The 26,460-nt window shown below is 43.5% G+C and overlaps 1 protein-coding gene across 2 annotated transcripts; it reads right to left on the bottom strand.

Annotated features, from left to right (window-relative positions):
* Positions 1–9,568: 9,568 nt before the first annotated feature.
* On the bottom strand, positions 9,569–11,441 carry LOC117508219 (apolipoprotein A-I-like). Of its 2 annotated transcripts, XM_034167885.1 has the most exons (5): positions 11,425–11,440; positions 11,003–11,054; positions 10,680–10,824; positions 10,007–10,548; positions 9,569–9,844 (listed from the first exon to the last, which is right to left on the bottom strand). In XM_034167885.1, exons 2-5 carry the CDS (start codon positions 11,043–11,045, stop codon positions 9,837–9,839), a joined length of 738 nt encoding a protein of 245 aa, XP_034023776.1. In that variant the 5' UTR covers positions 11,046–11,054; positions 11,425–11,440; the 3' UTR covers positions 9,569–9,836. The 2 variants fall into 2 exon arrangements, with proteins under 2 accessions (XP_034023776.1, XP_034023775.1); XM_034167884.1 differs by lacking the exon at positions 9,569–9,844 and having other exon boundaries at positions 9,879–10,548; positions 11,425–11,441.
* Between the last annotated feature and the right edge of the window lie 15,019 nt (positions 11,442–26,460).

The following is a 26,460-nucleotide window of genomic DNA, read 5'->3' as shown; positions in this document are numbered from 1 at the left end:
CCTGGAAGGTAATCAGTGTTTGGCTGGTCAGAAAACAACTGGGTTTGTGCAATAGTTTTTTTTTTTTACTAAATTTGAACCTAATTTTGCCTTTAGTCACAATTTTATCTTGAGCATTTAAAAGTCAGAGCTGACAGTCGACGTCGTTAACAACCATTGATCACAAAACCAGCACTTACCATTCATACTATTTTCCACACAGCCAACACGCTTTCTGACAGGAAGTTGCAGCTCCTGTTGACCCATTAAGTCCAGAGGACAACTGAAGATATAACTTTGCTATGTTGCATAGAACCAGAGACAGAATGCTGGACACCATCCACGTTCCAGCTGCTGCGGTTGGAGCTCAGAGTGGCTGTTTGCACATGGGGAAAGGCGGGTTTTATCCACCACAGGTTCTCACTGGGGACCGCTCACCGGCCTCATCCATTACAATACTCATGGTTCCACTGACGTGCACTAATCACAACTGTGTGCACACGGGAGCGCACAAGAACACACACAATGGACACTGAGAAATATTTTGCATGATACTTTTTATTGCCTGAGGCCTGAAGTGGAGCTTAATTTAAGTTAAAAGTGTGTTAATAACATTCTCGTCAGTTGGGGTGTTACTGGGTGTGGACAGATGGAGAGAAGCAAACACCTTTTATTATTCATAGGCAATTGTCCCAAATAAACACAATGAATAAACACAATGTCAACACCTAACTAATTGGGGAATCTGTATTTTCGTACACTATTAAAGAGTGTTAAGTCTTGTGGCTCCACGCCACAGCTGCACTGGTTTTTTGTAACAGTGAATCATTTTGGAGAAACTGTTTCATTTAGTGTTCAAGCATTTCAAAATTCTAGATTCTGAAATATTTGATTCATTTAGTGTTTGTGTTTTGAGTTCTTTGAAACAAGGGCTCATTTTCCAAAACAAATGTTTGATTTAGGCTTTAGAGAAGGTGAACAATTTTCTGAAGCAATTGCTTCATTAGGTATTTGAAACTGAATTTATGAAACAGATGTTTTATTTAGTGTTTAATGTATTATGAAACAGTAAACATTTCCTGATGAAACTATTTAATTTATTCTTAAGTATTTAGTTTAGTTTTGAGAGTTTTGAGACCGACCGAGTCATGGTTTTTTAAGCACCTGTTTCACTGTGGTTCCAAATTGTGAATTGTTTTCAAAAGCAGTTACTTCATTTGGGATTTCAAGTGCTTCAAAACTGAATGACAGCTACTTCATTAAGAGTTTTGAGCATTTTAAAACAGTTTATGTCAAGTAACTGTTTTATTTAGCTTTTCAAGTGAACTGACAATGAAGTAATATTTTCATTTAGTATTTTGAGTATTTTTAAAGAGTAAATTGAGGTAATTTTTTTTTATATTATTTTGAGATAGTGATTCATTTTCAAAGCAGATGTTTCAATTAGAAACAACCATTTAATGAAAAATCTTCCATTTTTGTTTTGAGCATTTTAAAAGAGTCATCTGCTGAAGGAAAGAGTAAATTGTTGGCTTATTTGCTACTTTAGATCAAAGTTTCAAAAAGACCAAATGTTACTTTTTGGAATATCTCTCCACAAAATCCACCCCTAACTACACCTCTGTTGGAGATCAGACATGCACTGACATCACTTGAAATGTTCAAAACATATGCCCACCAAGACACACAAGTTATTCCATGATGCAGAAAACTCACATTTAATAACGCCGGCTGACGTTAAATGTATTCTTGTGGCCAGAACTCCCTACATTGCCTCCCATCTTAGGGTGCTGATGCTGCAGAAGGGTAGACAGACAAAGGAACATGACACTAGATATAGCCACATAGTTATTCACGTCGGCAGCAATGATGTCAGGATGAAGCACTTCGAGGTCACAAAAATGGACATAGAGAGGACTTGTGACCTTGGCAGAAAGATGTGTCAGAATCAATTAATAGTCTCTGGCCCCCTCCCCTCCCGGAGTAATGACGAGGTGTTTCGCAGGCTGACATTGTTAAATAAGTGGCTGGCGCAATTTTGTAGACAGCAAGGCTTTAGTTTGTTGATAACTGACCTTTGTTTTGGGGCTGATGCCTTCACCCTGCTAGGGAAGGCGCCGCCATCTTGTCTACGAACATAGATAGAGCTCTACAGGGAGGGTAACATTAGGAATTTACAGCAGGCCATGGAGCAGGTGATTAGAGACCATGCAAGGCTTATAACAAATGTGGTTGTAGAATCCATTGGCTTAGCAGGGAAATCAGTGCAGAAAATCCACTATGGTGACAGTGCAATTTATGTGGTAGGGAAGGAAATTCATCCAGTTGAGACTGTGGTCTGTTTCTGCAGATGTGTACATAAAAATCATAGCGGGCTATGCTTTGCAAACTTAATACCCATTACTACATTGGATGACGTGAAACTGAGGATGTTCCGCTGGCCGTTCCAGCAATATCAAATATTTTGTGTTTGCTACCTACAACCCGCGTGGAATGTCTCAAACCCAAGCCTACTTCCAGGCATCTTATATATACAACTCTGGAACCACCCCTAAATGCAAACAGCCCAACTATTAACCCCACTGAGGTCCTCAGTCTGGGTGTTATTAACATAAGGTCACTGTCCTCAAAACCACTGTTGATTAATGATCAAATTATGGATCACCACTTAGATATGATTGGGTTATGTGAAACCTGGCTTAAACCTACAGCCGTCCTCCCCTTAAATGAGGCCTGCCCACCGTCATACACATTTAGTCACGTCCCTCGTGATCCGAAGCAAGGTGGGGGTGTTGCTCTTATCTATGAATCTAGGTTTAGTTTAGTTGTTGGGGGTCATAAATATAATTTGTTTGAACATCTGATTCTCCACTCTGCCCACAATGCTACGTATTGCCAAGGTCACAATAAAAACCAACCCTGGCCCATACTCCAAATTCTATAAGCTATAAACTATAAGCATGCACTATTGGCTACAAAGCGGACCTATTACTCAGATTTGATCAGCAAAAATAAGCATAACTCAAAGTTCTTGTTTGACACAGTGGCAACACTTATTCATGGACAGCCACCTGTAAGTTGTTCTCCTTTTATAGCACAAGATTTCTTGGATTATTTTGAGAAGAAAATTGATGACATTAGATTAAACATATCCCAGCATGCCTTAACTCAGATACTACACCCTGCTATAAGTGAGCCATCACTTAGATTTTACCTAGATTTACAGAATTTGATAGTATCATACTAGGCGTGGTGATGAAACTTGTAACATCTACAAAAAGCACAACCTGTTTATTTGATCCTATACCAACAAAACTGTTTAAGGACCTGTGGCCCACTCTTGGTGCCGACTGTGCTGGAAATGATTAATCTCTCATTAACGTTTGGATCTGTTCCCAAATGTTTCAAATCTGCAGTGATTAAACCATTACTTAAGAAATCTAATCTTAACCCTAGTGTATTGAAAAACTATAGGCCAATATCAAATCTATCATTTTGCTCTAAAATTCTAGAAAAAGTGGTTTCACAGCAGCTTGTGGACCACCTTACTAAGAATAATCTTTGTTGAACCACTGCAGTCCGCTTTTAGAAAATATCACTCCACAGAGACAACTCTCACTAAAGTGGTGAATGCTCTTGCAATGGATTCAGACACCACTATGGTTGTGGTGCTGTTAGGTCTGAGTGCTGCGTTTGATACTGTGGATCACTATATTCTACTCCATAGACTGGAGAATCATTTTAGGATTACTGGCAATGCCCTTGCATGGTTAACATCATACCTGACCAGTCTTTCTCACTGTGTTTTGTACAATAACACTACCTCTAACTTTAGTGACATGAAATTTGGGGTTCCACAGGGGTCTGTTTTAGGCCCCCTACTTTTCTCCCGTTAAATAGCACCCCTTCGGCACATATTGTGGCATTTTGGGATTACCTATCATTGGTATGCTGATGATACTCAGTTATACATGGTGATAACTGCTGGTAATCTCATCCACATAAAATCCTTAGAAGATTGCCTTGCATCAGTGAAAAGGTGGATGTCTAGCAATATCCTACTTTTAAACCCTGAAAAGACTGTAATGATGGTCCTTGGTCCAGTGAGACATAGGTATCAATTTGACCAGCTAACGCTTAGCCTAGGCTCGTGTGTCATACATCACACTGACAAAGTGAGGAACCTTGGGGTAATTTTTGATCCTACATTGTCCTTTGACCTCCACATTAGAGATATTACGAGGACTGCTTTCTTCCACCTGCGAAATATAGCGAAGATTCGTCCCATCCTGTCTATGGCTGATGCTGAGACCCTGATTCATGCGTTTGTCTCTTCCAGATTGGACTACTACAATATTCTATTTTCTGGTTTACCACAGTCCAGCATTAGCATTTTGATCAAAATTGGTCAAAATTAGGAGTCAGCATTGGTTCAAAATGCTGCTGCCAGACTTTTCACAGGAAGCAGAAAGTTTGACCACATTACACCCATTTTCAATTTCAGTTCAATTCATTTCATTTATATAGCACCAAATCACAACACAGTTGCCTCAAGGTGCTTCACACATGTAAGGTCTAACCTTGCCAACCCCAGAGCAAGCACACAGGCGACAGTGTTAAGGAAAAACTCCCTCTGAGGAAGAAACCTGAAGCAGACCAGACTCAAAGGGGTGACCCTCTGCTTGGGCCATGCTACTGACACAAATTACAACACAATTCACAAAACAAATATACAGGAAATGTTGCCAGTGTACAGGACAGGAGAGTTTCAGAAACAGACATCACACCCATCTCTGGATGGAGCTGCACCTCAAACAGAGAGGAAAAAAAAACGAATCAGGCATCAGAAAGACAACGAATACAGTATAATTTGTCAGCATTAAGTAACAAGAAGAACAAAAGAAATACTAAGATGATTGCCGGCCACTAGCCCTAAGCCCAGAATTGAATAAATTTGAGGCCACGGCACGCTCCGTTTCCTAATAAAATGAATTTAAAAGAGTAAAAAGCATAGTAACATACTATGCCAGTATGCTAGCCATACGAAAGGGAAAATAAGTGTGTCTTAAGTCTGGGGCACAGGGGCACAATAAGAGGAAGCTCTGTGACCCGCAGACATTTTATTCACCCTAGGGACGCAAAGTAGTCCTGCACCCTGAGAACACAAAGCCCGGGCTGGTATGTAGGGTTTAATTAGGTCAGCTAGGTAGGGAGGTGCCAGACTGTAAACAATTTTATAGGCTAGTAGCAGAACCGTAAAATCTGATCTCACATGTACTATGCTTTCTACCGTTTTAAATTTATTTTATTAATAAACAGAGGGAGCTGTGGCCTCAACTTTATCTAAAGTCTGGGTCCTTTAGTGAAGCTTAGGGTAGTGGCTGGCGATCACCTTATTATTTCTTTTATTCTTTGTTCTTGCTGCTAAATGTTGATAAATTAGACTGTATTTGTTGTTTTTCTACTCTGTTATTTTTTATCTCTCTGTTTAAGGTGCGACTCCATCCAGAGGTGGGAGTGGGTGTTTTTCTTCTGCAGGCCTCCCATCTTGTGCACCAGCATGGACTCCCAAAATCTCCCAAAATTTCCTGTATAAGCTATTGTGTCAGTAGCATGGCCCAAGCAGAGGGTCACCCCTTTGAGTCTGGTCTGCTTAAGGTTTCTTCCTCAAATCATCAGAGGGAGTTTTTCCTTACCACTGTTGCTTGTGTGCTTGCTTGAGAGGTTGGTAAGGTCAGACTTGTGTGAAGCGCCTTGAGGCAACTTAGTTGTGATTTGCCACTATACAAATGAAAATAAATTGAAAAACTGAAACTGAATAAATGGACAGCATTTGTATCATGCTCCTCCATCTGATTCAGGCACCCAAAGCTCTTTGCAGAGATGCTTCACATTCACATACACCGATCTCAGCATTCTGCCATGCAAAGCGCTCAACTGTACACTGTGAGCAACACAGGGGATTAAAGTTCTCGCTGGAGGATGCCTCAAAGTGTTATCTATCTAAGGAGGAATTGAACAAAGGGTTATCTCGTCACAATACAGCTGCTCTGTCCTTCAAGCCATCACTGGATTTTCTTCATAAAAAGATATATTGTTGGGATGGTCCCTTTATTTTTACTGTATGAAGTGTCATCGGTTTGCCAAAAGGCACGTGGGAGACCGAGCCTATATGGGTTATATATATATATATATATATATATATATATATATATATATATATATATATATATATATATATCCTGCAATAGACCTGCAATACACCTAGTGGTGCAACCTGGACACATCTTCAGTGACTCTCCCGAGATCACTGGGTGTTTCGGGTCTTAGTCATACACCCTCACTCGGGCGACCCAGCCGGGGGTGATCAGTCCCCTGACTTGTGTCCAGGTAGCGCACTACGCCACACCTCCCCCCTCCTCAACCAGAGCCACCGTGAAGCCTTCTCAGCTGCTTCCAAGATGTTCTTTGTGGCTCTTCGCCTTTGCAGTCCGCAAATCCCAAGGAGTCCAAGGACGCGGTGTAGGGATCTGCCTGCAAAGCCCCTGCAGCCCAGTCTCAATTGACTCACAGCGGGCATTCCAACCGTTCCTCCAGCACTCAGCCACAAGCTCTGCATATTTTGCTCTCTTCCTCTCCTGGGCTTCCTCCATTCTGTCCTCCCAGGGAACTGTTAGGTCAAGGAGCACCACCTGTCGGCTGGACGTTGACATCAACGCCATGTCTGGACGGAGCGTCGTAGCTGCGATGTTGTCCGGGAATCGCAACTGTCTCCCCAGATCGACCAAGAGCTGCCAGTCTCTTGCTGTTATAAGCAGGCCCCCTTGAGTTTTCTTGGAGGGCTGAGGTTTCTCCCCTGCTCAGACAAAAGCAATTGCGCTCTTGGTTGGTTGTTGTCCCTTGCTGATGTTGATGCTGGTACAGATGGTGTCTGCTATTGCCCGTAGGACCTGGTCATGGCGCCAGCGATACCTCCCATCTCCCAGGGCCTTTGAGCAACAGCTGAGGATGTGTTCTAAGGATCCCTTCTCCTGGCAGAGCTGGCACATAGGTGAGTCAGTCAGGCCCCGGGTGAACAGGTTAGCAGGGCTTGGGAGGACGTCATATACCGATTGGACAAGGAACTTGAAATGATGTGGCTCCGCCTTCCACAGCTCAGTCCATCTGATTTTCCGGCTTGTGACATGCTCCCACTTGGTCCAAGCCCCCTGCTTGCTCATGCCCACCACTCTGCTGAAGTGAGCCTCTTCCACCTCTGCCCGAACCTCCTCCTGTATGAGCTTCCGCCTTTCCATCCCTTTAGCTCTGCTGAAGCAAGGCTTCGGGATGCTACCCAGCCCTGCCCGACCTGTGGCCACTGTACCCACCAAGGTACTGTGCCACAGCCTTGCCTCTGCTCTCTCCACTGCGTCCCGGGCATGCCACTTCCTTCCTGTGCGAACCTCCACACCTGCTGAGGATACCTTCCCATCAGCGGAGTCTCTGTAGAGCAGGACTTCTCTGGCCCGGGCTACCTTGAACTCCTCTGTGACACTGCTGAAAGGAAGCTGGAGCTTAGTCCCGTGCCCAAACAGCGCAATACTGCTCAGACTCCGTGGCAGGCAGAGCCACCTGCGCAGGTGCTGGCTGATCTTCCTCTCAAAGCCCTCCACGGTCGTAACTGGGAATTCATACATCAGCAGTGGCCAAAGGAGACGAGGCAGGATGTTATGCTGATAGATCCAGGCCTTGAACTTCCCGGGAAGCCCAGACTTATCCACAGCTAAGAGCCACTTGTTGAGGTTGTCGCCGGCTGCTTGGCATGCAGCGGTGTCCTTCAGATCGCCAGTGAAGAGCTTTCCGAGGCTCTTCACTGGTTTTTCGGACACAGACGGAATAGTGGTGTTTCCCAGACTGAATCGGAAGCGGTGACAGACCACTTCCGATCATATATATATATACTAGCTGGGGTACCCGGCGCTGCCCGAGTTAACCTGTTTTAGACATAAGCCAAATGCCAATCATTTTAATCAAAATAATTGCCCAACATTTGTTTTTGTAATGCTGATGTCTTATAAATATAATATTTAATGGGCTAAAGTTTGTCCAGCAGAAGTATAAGAGGTGGACTCCCCAAACTAAGTCAAATACTTGGTTAAAAGACAAACACATTTGAAGTCCTTCATACAGACTTTGTTTTGCAATCAAATTTATAACAAAATTACACACAAAAGGTAGGTAACAGTAAATGTAAATATCAATGAGTCAAAATTGAGGTAGTTGTGTATTTCACTGTTTTTACATTGCAATTTTACAAACATAAAATGAATGTATTCAGACAGGAAGGCAAACTGGGTTGTACAGGACAGTCAGGTGCTTAACAGTTGAGAACATAAAGTAACTGAAGAAAGGGATTAAATAAACAGAGATGGCCAAGACATATACACGGCTGGAAATTTGAATCTGCCTGTTCATACCCACAGCCGGCTATTTTGGGGGTAATTTTCAGTTCAACTTTTTAAAAAATGGTACAAATTTGTTCCGCATGTCATGAGGATTCAGAATATATATAGTTCTTAGGGCTACATATTATAGTTTGGGAGTTTATCCGGACAGACAGACAGATGTAGCCCTTTATGTGTGTGTGTATATATATATATATATATATATATAAATATATAAATATATATATATATATATATATATACATATATATATATATATATATATGTGTGTGTGTGTGTGTGTGTGTGTTCGTTCTCAAGGAATGGTTGTTTTTTTGTTCTCATGTGGCTTTGCAATGGAGCGTTGATGAAGGGTTCCAGCCTGAGGGGCTTCAAAGCCGGCTTTTTTCTCATCAAACCGACCCACATAAGTTGGTCAATAGACTAGTACATACACACATTAATCACCCTACTAATCACAGCTTTCAGGACCACAGGCACAAATGTATCCTGTGTTATTGGCTGTCTCTCTCTGAAACAGAATTGATTTTTACGAATATTATACCTTGTGATCAATGAGGGCCTTTCTGCACATTGTGACCTTAGAGGAGGGCAATCCTGCAGAGCATGTGATTGATGTTATTATTTTCCAAACAATGCAAAACCTATACAGTATTTGATAATGTTAAATCAAAGTGCACTGCAGCAGTCTAGATTTGTTCAGTCAAATCCATGAACATTATGTCACATTTACACTGAATTTGAAAATATTTGCACAACAGACATTATTCAGGAAAAGTATAATAAGCATTTGAATGTACAAATGTGTGAAGTTTAAAATAAATTTGTGTGCAATAAAAATGAAAAAATTTACTTCTGATATTAAGTGCGTCATTAAGTGGGTCATACTGAGCAAATTCCTGTTTTCTGCACTGCCTTTATTGCTTAATACAGTCAGAGTTTCATGTTCATCCTCCAAATCCCACAATTTTATAATGCATGCAGAAATGATAAAATAAGAATATATTATTTTTTATGATTATGTTTAAATTTCATTTCTAACATATTTAAAAATTTAGAAAACAATATTGTTCACATATACTTGTGTGTCTGTGTGCTTTGAAAAAAAAAGTATAAAAAACTATTTACTAGTCAGAGACAAAGACGTACAGACAGTCTGATGTTTATTGAGCTGTATTCTGTTCAAGCACATTTCTCATCAGACAAGCATCATTACACAGAGGTTCACTTGTGAATATTCACGTACAATTCCTGCCCAAAATGCAACCAGCTGGTCATCATATGTAAAGTGTAAATCAAGTGTATGAACATGTTTACGTCTGTGTACAAACTTGAGCACTGGGTACAAACACGGTTCGAGAAAGACAAAAGAGATGGACAGCGAGTGAAAGAGGCACATTTCCTGTCATGCTATCATGAAGAAGTGCGACGGTTAGTAATTTGTTTCATGTGGGGAGGCGGTTTGTGTGTGCGCTTGAAGGGAGGAGTGGAGAGAAGGTTGGACTTCATAGAGGAGAAACAGGAAGGTGAAGTTAGTTAGATGAACACGGTGGAGACGGTTTATTGCTGCTGTAAGCCTTCACTGAGGGCCAAGCAGGAAGAAGCCAGCCATTTCTTCGCTGCTTCCGGATCCACGGCACCCTGTGAATTGGTGAAGGCATCCTTCATGTCCTGGATGTAGTCCTGAGCGGCAGTCTTCATCTGCTCCTTGAAATTCTTTATGTCTTCAGTGAGCTCGGTTTGGATTATTGACATAATAGGCTCAAGGGCAGACTTCGTCTCCTCCAAATTGGCGGATACCTTCTTCATCATCTCCTCCTGCTTAGCAGCCAGTGTGGTTTTCATATCTTCCATGTTAGCTTTGCACGCGGTAGCGTAACTTTCGTAGATTGGAGCCAAATCGCTCTTGTACTGTTCGAAGTGTTTCTCCAGGACACCATGAAGTTTAGCACGATGGGGTTCCATTTTGGTCTTGAAGCTGTTGATTTCAGCGCTAGCTTTTTCAATCACTGGATTGAGGAAATCCTCAGCCTTCTTGAAGGCTTCATCAGTGTGAGGTGAAACCTTAGCCTGCCAAGCCTTAAAGTCTGCGAATGTCTTGTTGAGTTTGTCAGCCACACTAACCCTGTGGGGGGAAAACAAACAGTAAGAAAGGGTGGGGGGCGGCAGGGTTTCATCACAAATTGGTGAGTTTAATTTGGGGAAGGACTGTATGAAGGATCACATGATCTAGAGGCACTTTAGAGGCACCTTTACCCGTCACTGTCGTCTTTAAAGGTGTCCTCAATTTGTTTGATTCCTTGTATTCTGTGTTTCACAAAGGTGTCTACAAAATCCCGTAGGAGTTGCAGGATGGTTGGATCCGCCGACCTCTTCTGCTTCATTGAAGCAGCCTGAGAGCCTGATGAGGTAAAACAAAACCTTAAGAGGCAAGATCAACAAACATAAAGGAGCTAAGAGTGAAGAAGGAAGAATACAACATTCAGCACCTTGGGATACATTCCAGATTTCTTTTGAAAATATATCTAAAACAATTTCTTGTAATTAGAAATTGGGGAAAAGTCATAATCAGTACTCACCAACGGCCAGCAGGAGGGCAAGAGCCAGCACCAAAAACTTCATGATGGTAGTCTGAGGGACAAACATGAGGTACACGTTGTTGATTACGAATCACACTGTCACCCATCATGCATTCCATAAACACCCCAGTCCTTCCAGAATCTGACATGAAGTCCCGTCCTTCTCTGCATAAATAACTCCACAAAGCATCTGCCTGTCTTTTAAAATCACCTATAATCTGGCGAGTAAGAAACTGGGTTTCAAATTAAATTAACTGCTGCTTCATCTCAGATTAAGATTAACAGCAAACACACAAAATTCACAAAACCGTTATGCTGAACTCAGAGCTCCCTGGAATGAAGGTACAAATTGTCCCTTTGAGGTTTTGTCTCTGTGCCTGAGAATTGACAGAGTTCCAGTTAACTTCTGCACTTTGTCTTACCTGGTGGTGTTGGAGGAGAGACTGAACAACTTCAGCACAAACTGACCTTTTATAGTGCCGGGCTCAAACCTGCTGGTGTGGAAAGGAAGGGGGAGGTAGACCTCACCCCCAAACTGTGTCCCTTAGCAGGGGATCGGGTTCAGGGTTCAATGATCTTTAAGTTGTGTCAGCACTCAAATCAACAGAGACAGAGTTGATTCACCCTGGACATTTATTTAACATTGAGCACATATATAATCGTTGTGTTTCAGAAATAATTCTCAGTCAGAATTTTTCTTTTTACTTGTTTTTGGTGAGGGTGGGGGCACAGCACTGCTGCGTGCTTGTTTTGGAGCTGCTTTGGAGCTTTTCTGTGTCACAGAAAGAGATGAGTTTTTGTTTTTAATAATTAATATTATATAGGCACAAATGTGTGGAATGAAATAGTTCAAGTTTGATGGTGGATCTCAAGACAGCTCACAAGAAACCAATCCTGCCTTTGGAATATTGTCATTTCATTTAGGGGTTTATCAAATCAAATCAATTTTCAAATCAATTTTATTTATATAGCACCAAATCACAACAAACAGTTGCCCCAAGGCACTTTATATTGTAAGGCAAGGCCATACAATAATTACGGAAAAACCCCAACGGTCAAAACGACCCCCTGTGAGCAAGCACTTGGCAACAGTGGGAAGGAAAAACTCCCTTTTAACAGGAAGAAACCTCCAGCAGAACCAGGCTCAGGGAGGGGCAGTCTTCTGCTGGGACTGGTTGGGGCTGAGGGAGAGAACCAGGAAAAAGACATGGTGTGGAGGGGAGCAGAGATCAATCACTAATGATTAAATGCAGAGTGGTGCATACAGAGCAAAAAGAGAAAGAAACACTCAGTGCATCATGGGAACCCCCCCAGCACTCTAAGTCTATAGCAGCATAACTAAGGGATGGTTCAGGGTCACCTGATCCAGCCCTAACTATAAGCTTTAGCAAAAAGGAAAGTTTTAAGCCTAATCTTAAAAGTAGAGAGGGTGTCTGTCTCCCTGATCTGAATTGGGAGCTGGTTCCACAGGAGAGGAGCCTGAAAGCTGAAGGCTCTGCCTCCCATTCTACTCTTACAAACCCTAGGAACTACAAGTAAGCCTGCAGTCTGAGAGCAAAGCGCTCTATTGGGGTGATATGGTACTATGAGGTCCCTAAGATAAGATGGGACCTGATTATTCAAAACCTTATAAGTAAGAAGAAGAATTTTAAATTCTATTCTAGAATTTATTTGGTCAAATTTTGACTTAAGATTGAGCTCCTGCAGTTTGCTTGTATACCATTTGCTTTAAGAGCACAGGGCACTAATTCCATGTCTAATACTTCTAAAAGGCTACAAAAAAAAACAAATAAATAAAATCATCATGGTGAAGAAGGAGCTGAGTCAGGAAGCGAAGCTCTCAATTTACGCTCCTATCCTCACCTACGGTGATGAACTTTGGCTAATAACAGAAAGAATAACATCACAAATACATGTGGCAGAAATAAGATTCCTCCATTGGTTATCTGGGCTCACACTCCTGGGAGAGACTCCCAGACTTTGCATCGAAAGGAGCCAGTTGAGGTGGCTCAGGCATCTGGTGAGGATGCCCCCTGGTCATCTCCCTAGGGAGGTCTTCCAGGCACGTCCAACTGGGAGGAGGCTCCACGGAAGACTGAGGACACGCTGGAGGGATTACATTTCCCAGCTATCTAGTGAAGGCCTCAGGATCGTCCTGGAAGTGTTACAGGATTTGGCCAAAGATAGGGAAGCGTGGAATGAGCTGCTTAGTCTGCTGCAGCTGTGACCCGAACCTGGATATGTGGCTGAAAAAAATGAATGAATGAATGGAAAAAAGGAGGAAAAATTAGCAAAATATTTGTTGTAATTTGATGCAAGCAACTTTGGTCTCTTTCTGTCCCCTTTAACTGTGTTGTGACTGATAAAATGACATGCATATGCACTCAGTGACACGACTGCATGTCCAAATAAGTCTTTTAACACAGAATGTAATCTAGTGAGAGGTAAGAGAGCCACGACAGACTTTGGATTTCAGTTTTCAGATAACAAAACTGATGGCATGTGCGCATGCTTTTTTAATCATTCAAGGAGCAGTATGTGTTCTGCTCTTGTTTGTTGTCCCTTCACCTCTGGACTTTGTCAATCTGATGCTGTGTTATTTGAGAAATAGAATCATCACTGTAAAAAGGCTCTTCTCGAATTATACAGGACATATGTATAATACAATTACCACAATGTACACTGTAAAACCCAACAAGTTAATTTCACTAAAAAAATGTTGAAAATGATTACATAACCAATTTTAAGTGGCACCAATTAACTGTTTTAAGTGAAATACTAACATGTTGCCTGTGGGGATCCATGGGCTCAAGATTGGGTAGTGTTTATAAAATAGGCAGCTGACATTTTCAAGGGTGGTAATAAATTATGCAAAGTTTCAATGATTTGGAATGGTGTGTGAGTCCAGAATGTAATTATCAATGTCCATTGTTCACTGTCGTTAGCTAATATCACTAATTACTCCATAAAAATTAGTCTTATCAACTTTCCATTTTGGCGGCGTTCATCCTTGACCCAAAATACATAAGCACACCAAACGGCAAACGTCAGCTCTCCCCAGTTCCTCAGTGATCGAAGCCACACACGCACGCATACACGTACACAGAGGCCACTTGGCTTTTAATAGATTCCTTTCACTTAAAACAGTTAGTTAGTGCCACTCCACTTTTTTTGTTTAATTATGTTATCAGGCTTCAAGGTGTATTTTCTTGCACAACCATTTTATGACTTAGTTCTTAATAAAAAAAAACAACGTGATCAATTATTATTAGGAAAGCAAATGGTAATATTTACAAGCCTTTAAAGGTAAATATACACATATAAACCAATACTACCACACTTTAAGAAATTAATGCTCAATTTACATCAATCGTTCTACAGAACTTGTAATAAATGCAACAATTTCTTCTACTTAACTGTACAACTGTATTCTGTTTCCAATATAAACAACCAGGCTTTGTTGCCCCAGCTGACATACAGTGACAAGATTAAATAAACATGTATTTTTGTTTTCTGCAAGACCATAACTATATATTGTACTTGAAATATTTGAAATGTGAAACTGAAGAGATACTTAAAGGAACATATTCATTCATTTTTACATAATGAAAGTGATACGTCTAAGTGTTTATAAGATCTTTTACTGAGCTCTATAGTGCATATTTGGATTTTAAATAGCTCCACAGCAACACCCAAGAAATGTTAGCAGTGTATTTAAATAAAAGTTTGAGGGGATTATAACTCAAGAATCCTGAAACCGGAAATCCTGAAAACACACAGCTTCTAGTTTATGTTGTGTGGGTCGCCAGAAGAGGAGGTACTGCTGGCCCACCACCAGAGGGCGCCCTGCCTGAAGTGCGGGCTTCAGGCACGAGAGGGCGCTGCCGCCTACAGGAACAGCCGAGGTGACAGCTGTCACTCATCAACTATGACAGCTGTCACCGATCATCTGCATCTCACCCAGGATAAAAGCAGGATGACACCTCCACCACATCGCCGAGATATCGACTTCTGTGAGAGGTAACTTTCTCTGCCAGCATTCAGTGATTTCAAGAGCTATTGTGTTGCAGCTGTCAACCAGAGGACCGGCGTAGGTCACGACTGTTTCGTCCTACGTCCCGTCAGATAAGTGGTTAAACAGACGCTGCACGAGTGTGTGTTAAAGGTGGAGGTGGAATTCCCACCATTATTGTTACGGGGTGTACACACACCCACACTTGACTGTCCTTGTTCTCCGCCAGCAGTACCAGATCCGACACGCTGAGACGGTGGCCACCTGGGGACTTCGGGACTTGGCGGCTCCAGTATCCTTCGGGTTCGGTGGCGGTGGAAATCGTGTGGTTCCGGTTCATCTCCAGACGGGCGTCTCCTATCGTCGAGCCTGCCCACACGACACCTTCATTAATTGACTTGTATTTATTCTGTAATCTGCTGTGTGTGGTTGTGACATTCACAACAGTAAAGTGTTCAAATTTAACTCCCTCTATTGTCCGTTCATTTACGCCCCCTGTTGTGGGTCCGTGTCACTACACTTTCCCAACAGTTTACTCACAGTGCTTTCTGGTATTTTCATTACCAATGGCAAACTACTTAATTGAATCACAAACTAACCAGCTCATCCTACCTGATTACCACACAGCAGCAGAGTACATTATGTGGAAATGAGTTTAACAGGCTATTTTATGAGATGATTACATGATAACAATACAAGGAAAGACACTGTTGCAGCTGGATGTTTTTTTAAAGCCAGCCAGCCAGCATAGCCACTCTGATATTAAAAAACAAAACAAAACAAGACCCGTTAGAGACCATGCTTGCTAATCAACCAGAGCCTAACATGACCAACAGCTAATAATTAAATAACAATCACATAAATCAGTTTGTTCTGTTGGGTGGCCCAGTGTTTTAGTGGTTCACACTCACCTCACAGCAAGAAGGTGGTGGGATTGCTTCTCGCCTGGGCCTCTCTGAGTGGAGTGTTCTACCTCTGTTAGCCTGGGTTCCCGCCGATGCTACGGCTTCTTCCCACTGCCAAAGGCACGCAGGTTAGGTGAAATGGTGACTTTAAATTGGTCGTAGGTGTGTGTGAGAGTAAATGTGTCTGTCTATATGTAGCCCTGTGACAGACTCGCGTCCTGACCAGGGTTTCGCCATATGTCTGCTGGAATATGCTCCAGGCCCCCCATGACCCTTGATTGGAGCAAACAGGTATAGAAAATGAATGAATTTGGTCTATCAAGTATTGTCTTGTCACTGTAAACTATATATCAGTGTTATTTTTTGGAACGGTGTGTACTCATTGACTCCATGGTATGGCTATGTCATATGTTAACCTCCATTTTTGATGTGGTATAATTTCATAGTGATGAGGAAGATAGTCTCTTGATCAACTCCAGGACAGGATGGTGGATGCGTAGATGATTCAGAAAGCCCCGTCTTGATGCACACTGTTTCTTACAGGCACATGATTGCTGTGGGAAGCTTCTGCCAGTCAGGATATTGCTCTCTTTGTCTCTCTCCTTCCTCTTCTCTCTCTCCTCTCTTCTCCTCTATGTTGTTCAACTACATTTTTTCAAAGACTTCTGCTCCCGTGGGAATGATTGTTCACCAGCTGGATCAGTCCCTCACTTGGTCTTCCCAAGTCTTCATTTCAGTGGAGACATTCTTGAGGTTGTGCTTCAGGAGGTCCTTGTAGCATTTCTTCTGCCCTGCTCTGGCTCATTCTCCTTCGCTCAGCTTGGAGTAGAACATCTACTTGGGAAGACGCATGTCATCCATCCTAACGAAATGACCAACCCATCGAAGCTGGTTCTTGATGATGACACACTTCATGCTCTGGTTCTTGTCTTCAGACAAGATGCTGATACGGGTATGTAGTCTTCCCACTTGATGATGTTCTTCAGGCAGCATTGGTGGAATCACTCAAGGGTCTTCAGGTGTTGGTGATAGGTGGTCCAGGTCTCAGATCCATAGATCCATATGGTATGGTTGGCATGACAGCATCTTTCTAGATGAGGATTAAAACCTTAAAACCTTGCTTGAAGGAAAAAAAGACTTAAAACAATGTTTGCTATGATACTCAAAATATGCCCTAGTGCCAAATAATCTCTTTGTGGCACAATAATGTTGTGGTCAGAAAATTTAGGTTTTCATGAAACCTTTGCCAGTTATCCAGCAATGTTTCACTATTTCACAACATTTCCTCTTAGAAAAAGGCACAACAAAAACTCTAATTTACATGAAATTAATATTTCTTCCACTGCAGTTCTATTTTAGTTCAGAGCTTCCAGTGTTTGTCTTCAGCATCTTCACTGTCACATTTTATTCTGCCTTGTCTTTTGCCCCTTTCATTGCCCTTGTTATTTATTATTTGACACCATGGCATCTGTCTTTTTTCTCACCAACTGACTGCATGCTTGTTCATTTTATGTTTCTCTGGACAGGATGCAAGCTGAGTTTTTTGGGGCCACAAAGAGGGGTGACAGAGCGGACACCTCGATAAGACTCCTGCTGGCTTCATGCCGGTGTTATTAACTACAGCCACTTATCAGACACCAACTATGAAACTATAGCGACAGCAGCAAGTCTGAGTCTGAGTCTCTGAGTCTGACTCTCTACAGTCAAATTGATCAAAGGGAATAATGTGATTATTAACCATCAGATGACAAAGTCAGTTTAAAGCAGAAACAAGGTCGTTTTAAACAGAAACGAGGCGATAATCAGTGAATCACTGCTGACGCTCCAAAATGACATAGGCGCAGCAGCAGCACGTCAGACTCAGACGTGCTGCTGTGGCGCTGTGATCGCTCCCCCGTCTTTTATGATGAAATAATTCTGAATTAATGTGGAAATGATTGTTATACAAAAGCTTCAGATATCTGTCGCTGAAATAGATGATGACTGAAGTGCAGTTTGAAACAGAAAGGAGGCGATAATTGGTGAACTGCTGATGCAATGATGCATGCGCAGTGAAGGTGGGGGGGAGCACTGTTCGGTCGGTGACACCAGCTCTGGCTCGAGTGGCCAGAGAATACGTTAGCTACCGGAGGAGTGAGAGGCCTATTGACTACCACATGCACAGCGACTCCTGCTGGTCTCCCTCACACATACATGCAGACAGTACATATGTTGTGAAATGTAATATGTATCTGAATAATGCCCAGTATATACTGAACTTGGCAGCATGGTGACTTAGTGGTTAGCACTGTTGCCTCATAGCAAGAAAGTCATGGGATCGATTCCCACCTGTGCCCTTTCTGTGTGGAGTTTGCATGTTCTGTTTGCGTGGGTTCCCTCCAGGTGCTCCGGCTTCCTTCCACATCCAAAGACAAGCAGGTTAGGTGGATTGGAAACTTTAAATTTTCCATAGGTGGTGTGCATGTGGGTGTGACTGTGTTTGTTTGCCTTATATGTGGCCCTGCGACAGACTGGCGTCCTGTCTAGGGTGTACCCCACCTCACACCCTGACCCTATGACTGCTGGGATAGGCTCCAGCTTCCCTTGTGACCCTTATTTGGAGTAAGTGGTTGAAAATGAGTGATGAATGATACTTGGGTGCCATGTGATAGGATGTGGCCCATATAGTTAAATCAGCTCTTGGCCCTATCATAATAATATACATTTCTGGTCAAGGAGTCTTATTGTGTTTAAGTTAGTCAAACAAGCAGATAAACAGAAACAATGTCCATATGCTTGACAAAGCACCAAGCATCCATGAGATAAGCAACATATTGGCTGCTGTAAACACAGAGGTGCTGACCAGGAGTGAAAGAGGTCAGAAGTATGACTTTTTTTTATCAGGAACAGCAACCTTTGACACAGCTTGCAAGTCACAAGGAGTCTGCATTCCTCTTAACCATCTTTATAGATTAGTGTTATCATCATGGTTTGTAGTTGTGGAGAACCCCAACAAGACCTGGTCCACATAAAAGAACATTGCCCCATAAGCATACATGTCACTGATAACGACCTAAAAAATACCACACCATCGGCAAAATCATGGCTCCCAGTCTGGTCTGATAAGATGTGATGATGATCATGGTTATCAATAAGACCTCTGTACTCCTGTCTTCTACGGCTGTTTCTAAGGTTGCATGTTCCAAAATATTTTTTGAGCAGCCGAACTTTTGACAGTAGCAAGTAAGTAAAAGACCCAAACAGGCCCTGAGACTCATTGGGGTTGGTGCTTATCCCAGGATTCTGTAGAGTGAAGCGCATTAGAGTCTACGATTCTAACTGGAGGGGACACCAGTGTGATGCAGGTTATTTCTCCAGTCAAGACCCATTTACAGCTGGGTGGACTGGGATAATGCAGATGCATTTCCACAGGACACAAGTAGTGTGTGACCAGGAATCGAATCCAAGCCCTCCAATGTGTGAAATAAAAACTGTTACCTCCTCCACATGGATAACATGTAAGCAAAATGTAAGTTAATATAATTTCTAAATAGTTAAAACTATTTATTTGAATGTAAAGATTATTGGACCCTAACTCGTGATTTGACCTGACTGGTGTTCAACAACTGAGAAAATGCGTAATGATGAACAAACACTTACAGAGTGATCAACCATTGTTCACGCAGATGTGAGCTAAATACCTTGAACCAATAAATACTTCATCTGCAAATGCACCATTTGATGAAGCGCTGGCTGAGGGTCAAAGGTCGCATCATTGTTCCAGCTGCCTCCGTGATGGAGCACAGTTCCCAAACCCACAGGGGAGGTTATCTCAGCTGCAAGCAACAATGTGGAACTCTGGCTTTCATTCCCTTTACAGATTGTTATAATGAAACCTATTTAACTCCAGTGATGTGATTTTGCAATATAACATCTGCTGAGGGCACATCTGCCTTAATACTGATATTTGGATGAAATCCAAGCTTGCAGGGTGTCGCTGTAGGTTGCATTGTCATGTGTGTTTTCAGCTTGAACTCAGATAATCGAAATGTTTAGAGGGAAAACAACAATCTTGAGCAAAATGTAATGTAGCCCCTGTCATACACTATTATTATATGTGCAATAGCAAATGCCTGCACGACATACTCGTCTTTTGTTAAAATTTAAAACACGTGTACAGCATATTAATGGAGTAACAGCACTTTCAGGACAAATAATTTCATGAATTATGATTTAGTTTTACAGCTGTGGTCAAACGATTACATACCCTGGCAGAATTTTTGCTTTTTTGGCCATTTTTAGGAGAATATGAATGAATGTATCACCAGTTATCCATCTTCATGATGAAGTGGTATAGAGGAGAATTTTCTTAAAAAGAAGACCTGAAAGTTTAGCTACAAATTGCCAGAAGGTACATCTGAGATGCAAGCCTGGATTTGATCTGTTTTGGTGAAAGAAAATCCTTCTCTGCTCTACTCCACTATGAAGCTAAGAGTAGTGATGCAAAATGCAAAGCTTGCACTGTGCATAATTACTCCAATCACAGCCACATAAGCCTGTAACTTCTCCTGGGTTGTCTGGGTATCTTGGTGGCTTTCCTCACTCTTCAACTTCTTGCACAGTTTTTGAGAACTGTCTACTCCATGCAGATTTACCATAAAGTGCCATACTGTTTGTATTTCTTTGTAATTGATGTACAATAAAGTCCGAAACATATTCAGTGGCAGCTTTACCATCAGAGAGCTTCGTCCACAACAACCACAAAAGACTCCAAGGTGTCATTGATGTTAAAGGGGGCAACACACAGTGTTAAGAACAGTATGTAAACTTTGGATCAGGGTCATTTGGGTAGTTCTCTTGTCATTTTGATTTAAAAAGAGGAAACACAGTTATTTGCCAATAAATGGCTTCACCCAACCACTAACCATGAGTGAAAAAAAAGGTTTTGTGTTGTCATTCATATTCTCTTAAAAATGGCCAAAAAAGCAAAAATTCTGTTAGGGTATGTAAACTTTTGAGCACAACTGTACATTATTATTTGACAAACCAAAGACTCAAACTATTGTTAAAAAAACAAAACGTCAGTGTCTCTGTAAAAGGAGTAAATTAGAAAAGACACGCACATCCCAGTATAAAAAGGCGTGTTGGATCAAAAAAGACAGATCAAAACCAAAAAAATCTGCACAACCTGAACGCTCCCGTGCAAAAAGCTTTATTAGGTACACAGATAGTAGTGATGTTTCGGCGCCCTACTAAGCTGTGTTTGTTTTATGTAAACATGCGAGAAGCTCAGCTTGTTCCTCCGTTATTTTTAATGGGAATCGCTGTGATCACTTCCTGTTCATGTCATTAAATGAAATGGTAAATGGACTGCATTCATATAGCGCTTTTCCATCTGCTTCAGATGCTCAAAGCACTTTACAAATAATGCCTCACATTCCCCCGATGTGAGGGTGCTACCATACAAGGCGCTCACTACACACCGGGAGCAATAGGGAATTAAAGACCTTGCCCAAGGGCCCTTAGTCAGGCTAAGTCCAGTCAGGCTGGGATTTGAACCGGGGATCTTCTGGTCTCAAGCCCAACGCCTTAACTACTAGACCATCACCTCTCCGACTACACCATCACCTCCCCCATTCTGGGGGAAAGTGACGTTTGCTCTTTAATGTCCTGCTTATTGTCCAACACTGTTTGTCCTGTTTGTTCCTGAGTTATATATAAGATGTCTGAAATTTAGTTTATGAAGATACACACAGATTAAACGTAACAGACAGATTATTTGTAATGTTTGTTTTAGCAAGTTTTCAGGGTCTCATGCAGCAGTCTCTTATTAACATGATGAAAAGCATAACAAAATTAAATTTTGGTAGTATAATGTTCATTTGCAATTGTCATGTGGTTTCTCCATGTTATTTAGACTGCAGCAACTCTATGGCGCCCAAGGGATTATGGGATATGTCAATAGGGCGATTAGCCGGTTATAATGTGAGTGTCCCCTTGGTCTTCAAAGTAGGACCATTTTATTAAACAATTTGTATGAAGCCAAATTTTTGGATTTTATTTCTATAAAAAGTTTCTTTAATAACCATAATAGTCACAAGAGAGTTAAAACACAAAATGCCAGGTTTTGATTGAGTCAGTAGTTTCACTCACTACGTTTGCTGCTTCTTACAGAAACTCAAATAAGCTTCATTTTGGAAAGACAAGAAAATTTCACAGAAAAAAAAACAACAAAACAAAAAACAAGAGGTCAATGAGCATCGCTGCCTAGTGGTTTAATGACACCAAAGTGTTTTCATGCGTTCACACAGTGAGGTCCTAAATCTAAGTACCAAGTTTGGTTTTGATGCAGTAAAGCTTCACTGAGGTAGGAGCTCACTTCCAGTTTGGCAGCTTCAATACAAATTCAGCTCGCTGACAGACGAATGCTTTCAAAAATCAGCCACATTGAATTAAAGTCTCTGCCACAGATGCCATATTGTTTCCAGTCTGACTGCTGCCACCTTTTGGACATCAGCCATCATTACAACACTGGCTTTGAGGTTTTCAAATCTAACAACTCTAAATTAATAAATAAGGACGCTGTGACAGATCAGGTTCTTCCCTTGTGAGCTGCAGTTTTTCATCATTTCTGTTTGGAGTGCACAAATACTTTTTTAAAAAAAGTCTGGCATTTGTATGGCAGAATTTAGTCTTTCAAAAACCAATCCCCATCGAGCAGATAATGACTGACATGATCCCAGAGTCCTGCTCTACTGTAAAGACAGCAGCACTTTTTATTGCGGAGCCTATCGCAACAGTCATAGGGCGTGAGGCAAGGTACACCCTGGACAGGACGCCAGTCTGTCGCAGGGCCACATACAGACAAACACACACACACCTGCACACACACCTACAGACACTTTAAAGTTTCCAATCCACCTAACCTGCGTGTCTTTGGATGTGGGAGGAAGCTGGAGCACCCAGAGGGAACCCACGCAAACACGGGGAGAACATGCAAACTCCACACAGAAAGGCCACCGGTGGGAAACGATCCCATGACCTTCTTGCTGTGAGGCAAGAGTGCCAACTGATTATTTGACAAAGCTGTTTATCCACATCAACAGGTATTGTTTGGTTACCAACACAGTTTAAAGCCGTGATAATTAAGCATCGTAGCTTAGTTAGTTTGCAAAGCTTTGATTCAATGCTTTGAAGCCCACTGAAGATTTCAAATAGTGCTTCGCAGTACAATATTTGCTTTGAATTATGTGAACTTGTGGGATGTTTGCAAAAGTGCATAGACAAAATAAGGCAAAAGTAGCTGGAACACAGGCATACAATAATTTTTCACGGCAATACGGTCAAAGAGGGGCAAAGGTGGCCATGAAATTCCTACACTGGAGCGCAGTCACAGAGATTCTGCTCTGCAGACACACAGGACAAAGTCACAGCAAAAATTGTTTGGCTGACATCATAGGACGCAGATTCACATGTCATAAATGGGGACTCCACTGGCCGCTGTTGTTAACCCTCTGGGGTCCGAGGGCATTTTTTGGGCAGTTCACTCGCCTGGCATAAATATTTTATTATTGCTATTCAAAGCTCATTGTTGTGTGAAAGTGTAATGACACGGACCCACAACAGGGGCGTAAATGAACAGTCAATGGAAATAAAGAGTAACACTTTTAATGTTGTGAAATGTGCACAACGAATACAGATACAATTCAATACTACAGTCAGTTTGTACAGTTGGTGTCGTGTGGGCAGGCTCGAGGATAAGAGTCGGGACCCACACGATCTCCACCGCCAACGGATCTGGAACACACCGGAGCCGCCAAGTCCCGAGTCACCAGGTGGCCACCGTCTCCAGCTGTCAGATCGGGTACTGCTGGCAGGGAGCAGAAACAGTCAAGGGTGGGTGTGTGCACACACCCAGCAAACAGTCAGCAGAGTTCTGATAATGAAGGGAGAAAAACACCACCTCCCACTTCTCACAATGTCACAGTCGTGCAGATCCTACTCTCACTTAACAGCTGAGGAGCGGAAACGCCAACTCCTCCTGACCAGCTGCAAGTGTACTGAAATGTCTGCAAACTCAGAATGCAAAGTACAGCTTCTCGAGCTTAGTAGCAAAATACGTTGCAACAACAAGCTTAGCTGAAACAGAACAAAGACGGCTGAGAGTTTACCTGAGAACGTCAGATGATTTCTCGGCAGGGGTGTGGTGTCTTCTCCAGGCTTTTATGGATGGCTAGATGAGATGATGAAGGACAGCTGTCAGGGTCCCTGGCGGCGAACTGCGTCCTCTGGTGCCTGAAGCCCGTCTACAGGCAGAGCGCCCTCTGGTGTTGGCCAGCAGTACCTCCTCTTCGGGCGGCCCACACAACAGGACCCCCCCCTCAAAGCCAAGACCGGGCTTGTCGGGGTGTCGGGCGTAGAAGTCGGTCAGGAGGGCCAGGTCCAGAATGAAGCTCCGTTTCACCCAGGAGCGTTCTTCAGGTCTGTACCCCTCCCAGTCCACCAGATACTTGAACCCCCGGCCCCATCGACGGACGTCCAGAAGCCTGCGGACAGTCCACGCAGGCTCACCATCGATGATCCGGGCAGGAGGCGGCGCTGGTCCGGGAGTGCAGAGGGTGGAGGTGTGATACGGTTTGATCCGGGACACGTGAAAGACTGGATGAATCCGCAGTGAAGCTGGCAACCGCAGCTTCACTGCGGCTGGACTGAGGACTTTGATGATAGAAAAAGGTCAGATGTATCTGTCCTTTAGTTTATGGGAGTCCACCTGCAGAGGGATGTCCTTAGTTGACAGCCAAACCTCCTGCCCGGGCTGGTATGCAGGGGCCGGGGAACGCCGGCGGGCTGCATGGTCCTTAGCCCCTCGTCCAGGCAGTCAGAAGGGCAGAGCGGACAGTGCGCCATACCCGACGGCATCTCCTGAGGTGGGCCTGGACTGAGGGGACTTCAACGCTCCCCCCACGGCTGGAAACAATGGGGGCTGGTACCCCAAACACGCCTCAAAGGGGGAGAGGCCGAAGAACAGTGACCAGCGGGCTTGCCTGGGATTCAGCCGCTTGGCGGTGCTGATATACTCCAGGTTCCGGTGGTCAGTGAAAACCGTGAATGGCACGGACGTTCCCTCCAACAGATGTCTCCACTCTTCAAGAGCCTCTTTCACCGCAAGGAGTTCTCGATTGCCGACGTCATAATTCCGTTCGGCCGGGGTCAACCTGCGGGAAAAATAGGCACACGGGTGAAGGACCTTATCGGTCTTCCTGCTCTGGGAAAGCACAGCTCCTATCCCTGAGTCCGAGGCGTCCACTTCAACCACTAACTGGCGACTAGGATCGGGCTGCACCAGAACGGGTGCAGACGAGAAGCGCCGTTTCAACTCCTTGAACGCGGCATCGCAATGATCCGACCAGGTGAAGGGGACTTTTGGGGAGGTCAGGGCTGTCAGGGGGCTAACTACCTGACTGTAGCCCTTAATGAACCTCCTGTAGAAATTAGCAAAGCTGAGGAACTGTTGCAGCTTCCTACGACTAGTGGGTTGGGGCCAGTCTCTCACCGCCGCAACCTTGGCCGGATCAGGAGCGACGGAGTTGGGGGAGATGATAAACCCCAGGAAGGACAAAGAAGTGCGGTGGAACTCACACTTCTCGCCCTTCACAAACAGCCGGTTCTCCAACAACCGCTGCAGGACCTGACGTACATTCCGGACATGAGTCTCAGGATCCGGAGAAAAGATGAGTATATCGTCTAGATATACGAAGAGGAATCGGTGCAGGAAATCCCGCAAGACATCATTAACCAAAGCTTGGAACGTCGCGGGGGCGTTTGTGAGGCCGAACGGCATGACCAGGTACTCAAAGTGACCTAAGGGGGTGTTAAATGCCGTCCTCCACTCGTCTCCCTTCCGGATCCGAACCAGGTGATACGCATTTCTAAGATCCAATTTAGTGAATATTCGGGCTCCATGCAGGGGCGTGAACACTGAATCCAACAGGGGCAACGGGTATCGATTGCGAACCGTGATTTCGTTCAGTCCCCTGTAATCAATGCATGGACGAAGTCCGCCGTCTTTTTTACCCACAAAAAAGAAACCTGCACCCATCGGGGAGGTGGAATTCCGGATCAACCCGGCGGCCAAAGAGTCCCGGATGTAGGTCTCCATTGATTCGCGCTCAGGGCGGGAGAGGTTGTACAGCCTGCTGGACGGGAACTCAACGCCTGGAACCAAATCAATGGCACAATCGTACGGACGGTGGGGGGGGAAGGGTGAGCGCCAGATCCTTACTGAACACATCTACAAGGTCGTGGTACTCCACCGGCACCGTCCCTAGATTGGGCGGGACTCTGACCTCCTCCTTAGCCTGGGAACCGGGAGGAACCGAGGAACCTAAACATACCCGATGGCAGGTCTCGCTCCACTGAACCACTACCCCGGACAGCCAATCGATCCGGGGATTGTGTTTCAACATCCAGGGGAACCCTAAAATCACACGGGAGGTAGCAGGTGTCACAAAAAACTCGATCACCTCCCGGTGATTTCCTGACACCACCAGAGTTACAGGTGG

This window comes from Thalassophryne amazonica, chromosome 4 (assembly GCF_902500255.1).
Source record: "Thalassophryne amazonica chromosome 4, fThaAma1.1, whole genome shotgun sequence".
Classification (NCBI taxonomy): Eukaryota; Metazoa; Chordata; class Actinopteri; order Batrachoidiformes; family Batrachoididae; genus Thalassophryne; species Thalassophryne amazonica.
Note: the sequence above shows the minus strand (reverse complement) of the source record. Positions and strands in the feature narration are given on the sequence as shown.

Coding starts and splice junctions, on each gene's coding strand:
- LOC117508219 (XM_034167884.1), bottom strand. CDS start 11,045: ATGAAGTTTTTGGTGCTGGCTCTTGCCCTCCTGCTGGCCGTTG. Junction 10,825..11,002: donor TGCCCTCCTGCTGGCCGTTG/GTGAGTACTGAT, acceptor TTACCTCATCAG/GCTCTCAGGCTGCTTCAATG. Junction 10,549..10,679: donor TTTAAAGACGACAGTGACGG/GTAAAGGTGCCT, acceptor TTCCCCCCACAG/GGTTAGTGTGGCTGACAAAC.